General features: G+C 38.5%; 1 protein-coding gene across 1 annotated transcript; it reads left to right on the top strand.

Annotated features, from left to right (window-relative positions):
* Positions 1–2,487: 2,487 nt before the first annotated feature.
* Positions 2,488–7,626, top strand: LOC310959491 (immunoglobulin lambda-1 light chain-like). Its single transcript, XM_083930861.1, has 4 exons — positions 2,488–2,533; positions 2,626–2,943; positions 6,363–6,398; positions 7,213–7,626. The coding sequence occupies exons 1-4, from the start codon at positions 2,494–2,496 to the stop codon at positions 7,536–7,538; spliced, it is 720 nt and encodes a 239-aa protein (XP_083786987.1). The 5' UTR covers positions 2,488–2,493; the 3' UTR covers positions 7,539–7,626.
* The last annotated feature ends 1,299 nt before the right edge of the window (positions 7,627–8,925 follow it).

Raw genomic sequence — 8,925 nt, 5'->3', positions numbered from 1 at the left:
GAAGACAGCAAGAGCCTAAACACACAAAGGTCAAGAATAAATTCCAGACTCAGGTCCGTTTGAGATTCAAGTAACCTGTAGTAGCGGTAATGCGCAGCATTTTATTCCATCACACCTCACAGAGAGCCCCCCGGAAAATCCTGCTCCAGCTTCAGCTCGAACACATTTGCAGACAGATGTTGACAGTCTTTTCCATTTCACCACCTCTGTAAGTTTACTTGCTTAACAACGAAATCCCTCTCATCTGACTGCTACTCTTGAAAGGTTACCGACTCGGTCACCCGTTATTTACACCTATTTCTTTGCACTTGACGGCTCCAACATTTGGTATTCTCCCAATTATGTTGATTTCAGAATAAACCTCCGCTTCCTCCGTGTCCCGTGCTACATGTAGGCTCGCCTGCCGTTTTTAAGGAGAGCAGCTGGTTCCCTTTTTTAAAAGATGCGTCGGTCAGCGATGCGCATTTGGGGTTCAGTTTAGGGTACAGAAAGAATGAGCGACATCTTGCACCAGTGTCAAGCACCATGCACTACACAACGACTTCCGTTTGCTTTCAGAATAAAAAAATATATATACGTGCTAGAAGACTGGTTTTTGTCTTTTATTTTGAAGACAAGATCACCTAGTGCACCGGTTTTCTCCGTCTCACTTGACGCAGGACTCCTGCTGGTGTGAGCGAGCGCGCGTGCGTATGGTGTGGGGTCGTTTTGAACAGAACATTTGACTGAATACTTCCTTCTTGTGTTTTAACTTAAATTGGGGGAACAGGCAGCACCACACCTCCTAACCCGACACCCCACCAGGTTTGTCCAAGAGGAGGCGAAGAATGGCACAGATGACCAGGCTCCAGCCCACAAACAAGGACAGCATGCTCGGCTTCAGAGACTGTGGGCCAGTCAAAGAGTTTGGTGAGAGTCCATCGTGGCCACATTGTTCCGTCACTGTCAAATAATGCTGAGTAAGAGTCACAAGCACTAAGCAGAGCTGGAAAGGAGGAACAAAAGTAAGAAATTAGAAGAGAAATACCAGTTGACAGCCGTGAAAGTGGCTGTGGTGCAGCGGCAGGGAAACTACACTGAGCGACTAGTGGACAGGTGAGGAATGGCAGCCTACACATGCCATCACACGACAGATGCGTCAGTTGTGTGTCATTGCTTTATGTATGAAAATTGAGAAGGTGAACAAAAAGCAATCTACTTATCTAATGGCTGGATGCATACATGCGCACGTTAGAGTGGAAACAAGTGACTTTGCTTTGTCTCATCAGGTTATGTGGACTGACGGGTTTTCTATTGTGTAGATTTGTTCAAACCATTTGTCACTCAATTTAGATTGACTCCAAATACACAGACTCCAGATATGTTGGATCATATCTGCAGTATTTAGACAGAAATCCTAATATTCCTCCTCCACCATCTCTATCCCCGTCATATTCTACACACACACACACACACACACACACACACACACACACACACACACACACACACACTGATGTTTCCTAATGGCCCTCTGCTGGTTGTCATCATTAAAGTAGACAAATTCAAAGTTTGCTGCACTCCAAATTGCTGTGTCTTCCTATGTGTGTTTTACATTTCTTATTTATTTATTTTAATTATATTATATATTATTATATTGGAGAATATATATATTATTATATTGGAGAAGTAATTGCATAAAATGACTTAAAATGACATGTATTAGTTTGACTTTAATCGTTACAACCTACAGTACAAGGTGTTGTTGTTCTGTTGAATACACACTAGAGAGCAGCATTCGATTACTATTTGAAAGACACAGGGGGCACTCTTACTGATTCAAAAAATTAACAAAAACAGACAACACACACGCAAAAACAGCCCTAGATTTCACCAGAAGGGAGAGATATTTTTTTTAAACTCTTCTCTCATCTGCAGGATGCACCTGCAGCCCTGTCTTTATTAAGATTCATGTAAATTAAGAGGTTAAGTGTCAGTTCTCTGTAAAACTCTGCATTTGAAACATGCAAATGTTGTAAGCCATTTAAATGTTTACTTCTTTTTATTATATGTGTGTTGATGTTCATGCTTGAAGAGTCACTTTTTAGATCTAGAAACATGTCTCCTTTTAACTTTTGAGAAACTTGTCATTTAGATAAAGATGATTTTTGTAAACTTCCACAAATGGAATTAAAAGACTGAAAAAAATATACAAACTTGGATGCATGCCATGAATTCTATTCATTAGAGAACTGGACAAAGTAACAGATCTATCCCAATAAAACTGCAGGATATTTTAAGATCCTTGCATTATAACAGTTATTTTGGGGGGTCAGGGAAATCACCTAGAATAGTCATAACCAAAGCTCCTCCTCCTGTCACTCACTCTCACTTTCAGTGTCGTATTAAATTGCTCCTCCAACACCTCCTCTTCTCATCCTCCAAACCCTCTAATCTGTCAGCAGTGAGCTCACTTTTCAAGTTCCAAGTCCATTCTCAGCACACTCTGACAACATGCTGGGGACCCTCTGCACTCTCATCACTGCTCTAACATGTAAGGAGGCTGACTGTCTGCAGCATTGACCTCATGTTGGATTCATCAGTCTGTGTGTTTCTCTTGACTCCATGTCATCTTGTTGTTTCCAGGTGTGAGTGGTGCGACGGTGGTGACACAGAAGCCTCCCGTTGTGACGGTGATGAAAGGAGAGACAGCCACCATGGACTGTAACCTGGGGACTGTTACTGACAGTGGTGTTCGCTGGTATAAACAAATTCCTGGAGGAGTTCCTCAGTTTGTATTGTATTTTTATCACAGCTCAAGCTCTCCGAGCTATGGCTCTGGTTTCTCCTCACCAAAGTTCACCTCTACTCATCAGTCAAAATCAGATTATCGTTTGATCATCAACGATGTGGAGGAGGGAGACTCAGCAGTCTATTACTGTAAAACATGGGACAGCTCTGTTAGTGAGTACATATCACAGTGATTTACACTGTGTCAAAAACCTCCTCACAAATACTTCTGCTTTTTTCAGTTTCTGACTCAGATCTTGACTGGGTGTGAAACCAACAGCCGAGGCCTTCTGTCAGGTCCCAAAGTATATATTAAAAAAATACTTTTATAATTTCAAAACCCTTTATTGGTATTGCAAATACATTCTTGGAATTATTTTAATGGTAGTTGTCTATGATACATATACAGTATTAACGAAAGTAAAATTAAGTCATGATCTATTAAACTGTTGGAAAATCATTGTTTACAGTAAATTTTAATCTATCTTGCTATTCATCACACAAGATTGAAATTATAAAAAGTTCTTCCTTTTCAGGAGAAATCCTCTGGCGAACCCAGTGATGATTATTATATTACACTTACAAGTAAATATTAATCCAACTGCATTGTTTCAACTTCCTTAATAGGCCCAAAGTTCATCTGACTAATAATAAATAAATCATAAATTAAATGTGCAGCTAGAACACCACAAAATGAAAATGCTACACTCAACGACTTGCACATCTACAGTATATGTAACATAAACCTACTGTATATTTAAATATGAGTGATCTGTTTTAAGTGAATGAATCACAGGCGTCATTAATATGGAGCATGTTGTAATGTTGAGAGGATGTTTTAGAAAAAAGTGATGAAGCTGAGATAAACACTTATGTTTACTCTACATCCTGATTATTATTGAACATGGTTGACTGCACAAATTGTAGTATACAACTGTGAGAAAACAGTAACCTGCAGACCAGTCAAGACACATATAGCAGGTGATCATATTTATTTCATTTCTTGCAAATGATAGCGAAAAGCACTTTAATTTCGATCCCACTGGGCTCATTAACAGTGATGCAAAGGACATCAGCAGGAACAAAAAACAAACGGATTTGTGGATATGATGTGGAAACGCATGAATCCTATAAGTCATCAATGAATGCAAAAACGGTGTTGAGAGTTGAAACTCCTCCTCCTCCTTCACTTCTCCTCTCCCCAGTGTCTTTATAAGCTTCAGTCTCTCTTCTCCTCACACTCCAACCCTGCTCACCTCTCAGCTGGACAGTAAAGGAAGTTTGCAGCACACACTGACAACATGCTGGGGACCCTCTGTACTCTCATCACTGCTCTAACGTGTAAGATATTCTTCTCATTCCTATTAGAGCCCATACTTCAACTCAGAAACCTGTCACTCATGTATTTTTCTCTGTATGTTCACAGATGTTGATGCAGTGAAAGTGCTGACTCAGACGCCTGCTCTCCACACAGTTTCTCCAGGACAAGAGGTTGTTCTCAACTGCAACATTCAGAGAGATGATGGATATTATGTCAGCTGGTATAAACAGGTTCCTGGTGAAGCTCCTCAGTATGTTCTGAGATTTTACCATAATCACGATTCACCCAGCTTTGGGTCAGGATTCTCTTCAGATAGATTCAACTCTAAAGCCTCATCAAACACAGATTACCAGTTCATCATAAAGCAGACAGAGACAGGAGACTCTGCTGTCTATTACTGTCTAACATGGGACAACTCTGCTAATGAGCACGTATCACAGTGATTTACACTGTGACAAAAACCTCCTCACAAATACTTCTGCTTTTTCAGGCTGTGACACAGTGGATCGAGACACCATCAACACTCAGTGTAACAACACACTATACAGTCATTTGTTTTCAAACATTTAAATGCTCTTTTCAGATTCATTCCCGTATTTATCGATGAAAGTATTTTTTTATGGGCACCTTACAAACGTTCTTTTAAAATGAATCAATAAGACATGCACTATTAAATGCACTCCATCTTTCTCCATAATATCTCACATTTCCATGTAAGTCAGGCTTTAAATACACTAAATGGGGTAAACATTTGTTCAGATCAATCCCTGACACCTCCGTAGTGATGACTGTGAAACTTCCAGCTGCAGGGAATGTGACAGTAATCTGAATACATGAATGCTGTTCCATGAATAAGATCCCAAAGTATACTGACAGTTTTGAACAAAAAAAAACCTCAATTTAGGTTTAGTTAAAACCCAACCGATATAATCACTACACTAACTTCACATCATATCATATGCAGTGATAATTAATTTGTCATAAATCAGTTCGGATTATTAGGAAACATGTTTGTTTGGTGGGAAGACAATTAAGACGTATGAGGATAAAAGATTAGGATACCATTTCCCCCTCCATATCTTTTTCTTTTTTAAAGAACACTGTTTACTTCACATCATGTGAGATAAGATGAATATAAATTGATAGAGTTTGAGTTATGTGATTATTTGACAAGTAATTTAAACCATCAGGGAATAAATCTGACCGGAATTAATAATACTTGTGCAAAGAACTTAAAATACGTACAAACACTATCAGTGCATGAACATCAGCGTTGTCAAATATGACATTATTGGTTTGATTCAATGACCCAATGTGAAACCACATACACTATTTAGTCCATCTGTGAAACAGCTTTGAGTGTTGAAACTCCTCCTCCTCCTCCACTTCTCCTCTCCTCAGTGTCTTTATAAGCTTCAGTCTCTCTTCTCCTCACACTCCAACCCTGCTCACCTCTCAGCTGGACAGTAAAGGAAGTTTGCAGCAGACTCTGACAACATGCTGGGGACCCTCTGCACTCTCATCACTGCTCTAACGTGTAAGATATTCTTCTCATTCCTATCAGAGCCCATACTTTGACTCAGAAACCTGTCACTCATGTATTTTTCTCTGTATGTTCACAGATGTTGATGCAGTGAAAGTGCTGACTCAGACGCCTGCTCTCCACACAGTTTCTCCAGGACAAGAGGTTGTTCTCAACTGCAACATTCAGAGAGATGATGGATATTATGTCAGCTGGTATAAACAGGTTCCTGGTGAAGCTCCTCAGTATGTTCTGAAATTTTACCATAATCACGGTTCACCCAGCTTTGGGTCAGGATTCTCTTCAGATAGATTCAACTCTAAAGCCTCATCAAACACAGATTACCAGTTCATCATAAAGCAGACAGAGACAGGAGACTCTGCTGTCTATTACTGTGAGACGTGGGACAACTCTGCTTCTGCAGCTGTATCACAGTGTTTGACACCATGACAAAAACCTCAGTAACAGACTCACTGCAGCTTTTATGAATTCTGAGAGCATTTTCATGAATGTTATTCTCAGTTTGTTGCTGACATTTGGACTTTGAACAAAACCATGAAAACAAAAAGATGCAACAGAAGAACCAGAATCAGTCCTCAAGTCCAGCAGTATTTTGGAATATAATCAGTGATGAAGTGAATGAGATGTTGAGAGTGAAAGTTGGTCTCAACAGGATGTTTCAGTTCCACTCCCCTCATTAGTGAGAGTGAGGAGGTTTTTGTACAGCCATGTGTACAAACTGAATCACTGTGGTATTCGGACAAGGCACCAAGCTGACTGTGACAAGTAAGTACTTTTGAACTGATCAGAAAACAGGTTAGGATTCATTTTTTTTATTCATATCAAGAGAAATGAATTAATATAAATGTTTTTAAATATTTAATATGATCATTGATTTACAGATGTACTCTTTGATAGCAGGCTGTGTGCTTGAAGGCAAAGCATCAGTCTGTGAATAATCAAAAATGTATTCCAAAATTACAACATTTGCAATTCTGTTCTTATTTATTTTCAAAATGTATGACATTTAACATTGCAAAACTTCATGTTTAAAACTCTGTAAAGAGAACTGTACTGTACTAATGACTCTGTAGGAATCTACTGTAGTTAGGAATAATTCAATTTACCGATTATGGCTGTATGACATCATATATTGTTTAAACCTCAGTGTTTAGATAGACTCAAGATGGGTTACTATTGATATTATGTAATTTGTCATAGTTACTTTAATAATTACGTCAGGAGTAAAATTTTAAAGCAATGATGAAGTAATCAAAATGTATCTAGAATGAAACGAATACAGCGACATGTAGAAATTAAAAGGTGTACACGTAAAACAACATCAACAAAGTTGAAACAGAAAATCTGTGCAGACAACAAACAGACTCAAAATGTTTATATATGATAGAATTTGTTTTAAAGAGACGCAGTATTCCTATATGTCCCTGGAGGTCATGATTTTTCTTTTTTGTTCACCAATTTAAAACTCTTTACTTCAACGTGCTTGTTATATTGTCACCAAAAATGGATACTGGAGCAGTTTCTGCCATGCTTTGTATTAATGATTCAATTTTAAAAAAATGCTATTGTATATTTTCAGGCTCCAGCCTCCCTCCTCCTGTCCTGACAGTCTTCCCTCCATCCAGTGCTGAGCTCCAGTCCAACACAGCCTCTCTGGTCTGTCTGTCCAGTCAGTCTGTGCCTTTTGCAGATGTGAGCTGGTTGTCTGGTGGGAGTCCAGTGAGCAGTGGGATCTCCACCAGCACCGCTGTTCAGCAACCAGACCAGACTTTCCAAATCAGCAGCTATCTGGCCGTTCAGACGTCAGACTGGAACATGGATAAGGTTTACACATGTAAAGTGTCTTTGGGCTCCCAGACTTCAGAGAAAAACATCAACAAGTCCAACTGTCCCACTGAAGAATAGTAGAGGAGCAGAATGACCATTTACAATCTGTTTCTTCACTGTTTGTGCTGTTTGCTCGTTACAAGCTTTACATGTTAGAAAACATGTGTCTGCATGCTGCTTATAAATGCTGTGACAGTCAAGTGGAGGTGTTGTATCAGCTTCGCAAATGCTGCATTTTTCAACAATCATTCAATTAAAAAAAATTAAACAAAACTCTTAAAAGAAGTATTTGTATTAATTTGTACTTTTGAAAACATGGTTTGCAATTATGTTTTCCACATTTTGTAACCGGGTGTTGGGGAAAATACATCTTTGCCTCTTTTTAGTTTGCAGTAGCTGAGATGTTAGAAAAATCAGATAAATGAGAAAATGAAACAGAGTTTTCACCCTTCGTCAGCGAAGCATCACCTCTCTACTCCTCCCTCTTGTTCGTCCCAGGATGCACCTGCAGGCCTCCTCTCCTTATTTATAGCTCCATGTAAATGAAGAGGTCAAGTGTCAGCTCTCTCTACAATGACTGGAATCAATCAATTATCGACATTTTACCTTTTATGCGTGTTAATTATTTACTGCAGAGATGTCTTTCTTGCACTAAATGAAGATGATTTATTTCAAATTGTTCAGTAAATCAATCAAATGTAGAACATCTAAAATTAGTTTTACTGGACAAAGATAACCCACCAGAATGAAATTCTGTTCCAATTAAATTTGTGTCCCGTCACCACCACTGAATATAAATAATTTAACATGTTTATAAAACTGAAGTGTGGTCTGATTGAGAATTGAACAGTTGATTTTGAATAAGACTATGTGTATTTCATTCTTACAAACCAAGTTTTACCATTCACAGCAGTACAACAGTTTGTGCTCTGCATGTTATATGGTTAAACTAAAACTTGTGTCAGACTTACAAATTCGATATGTTGTTGGTCACTTTTAGCCACAAGAGGGAGGTATCTTTCACTGTATTTCATCTCATTATGAAACTTACAGTATGTCATGTTTAAATGAATACTCTGTAAATTAAATAAGTGCATATTTGCTTGATTTGCCGCCATATGAGTGGTTATTACCTTAATGAGTTACAAATTAAGAAAATAATCTATGTAACTATAATCACGCTCAATCAGATTTCCATTGATTTTCGCTTCAAGGAAACAAATAAACATATTTTTTTCAAAAAGCAAAATGCTTTTATTAAAACAATCCATGGACACCATAATAAATCTAAAATATTTCCACCAACTTACATCTCAATTTCTCAAAACTGGCAAAGGTGAAATAGCTCTAGCATGAAAGATTAAAATAAATCAGCTATTCTATGGCGCAGTCAGACATTGTCACGCTTTTCTCCCTGGTCTGGGCGCCCAAAGACACTTTACATGGTCCATTGTGAGGGTTTAAT

This window comes from Echiichthys vipera, assembly GCF_963691815.1.
Source record: "Echiichthys vipera genome assembly, chromosome: 17".
In the NCBI taxonomy this organism is placed as follows: domain Eukaryota; kingdom Metazoa; phylum Chordata; class Actinopteri; order Perciformes; family Trachinidae; genus Echiichthys; species Echiichthys vipera.
This window is presented reverse-complemented; position numbering and strand designations above follow the sequence as displayed.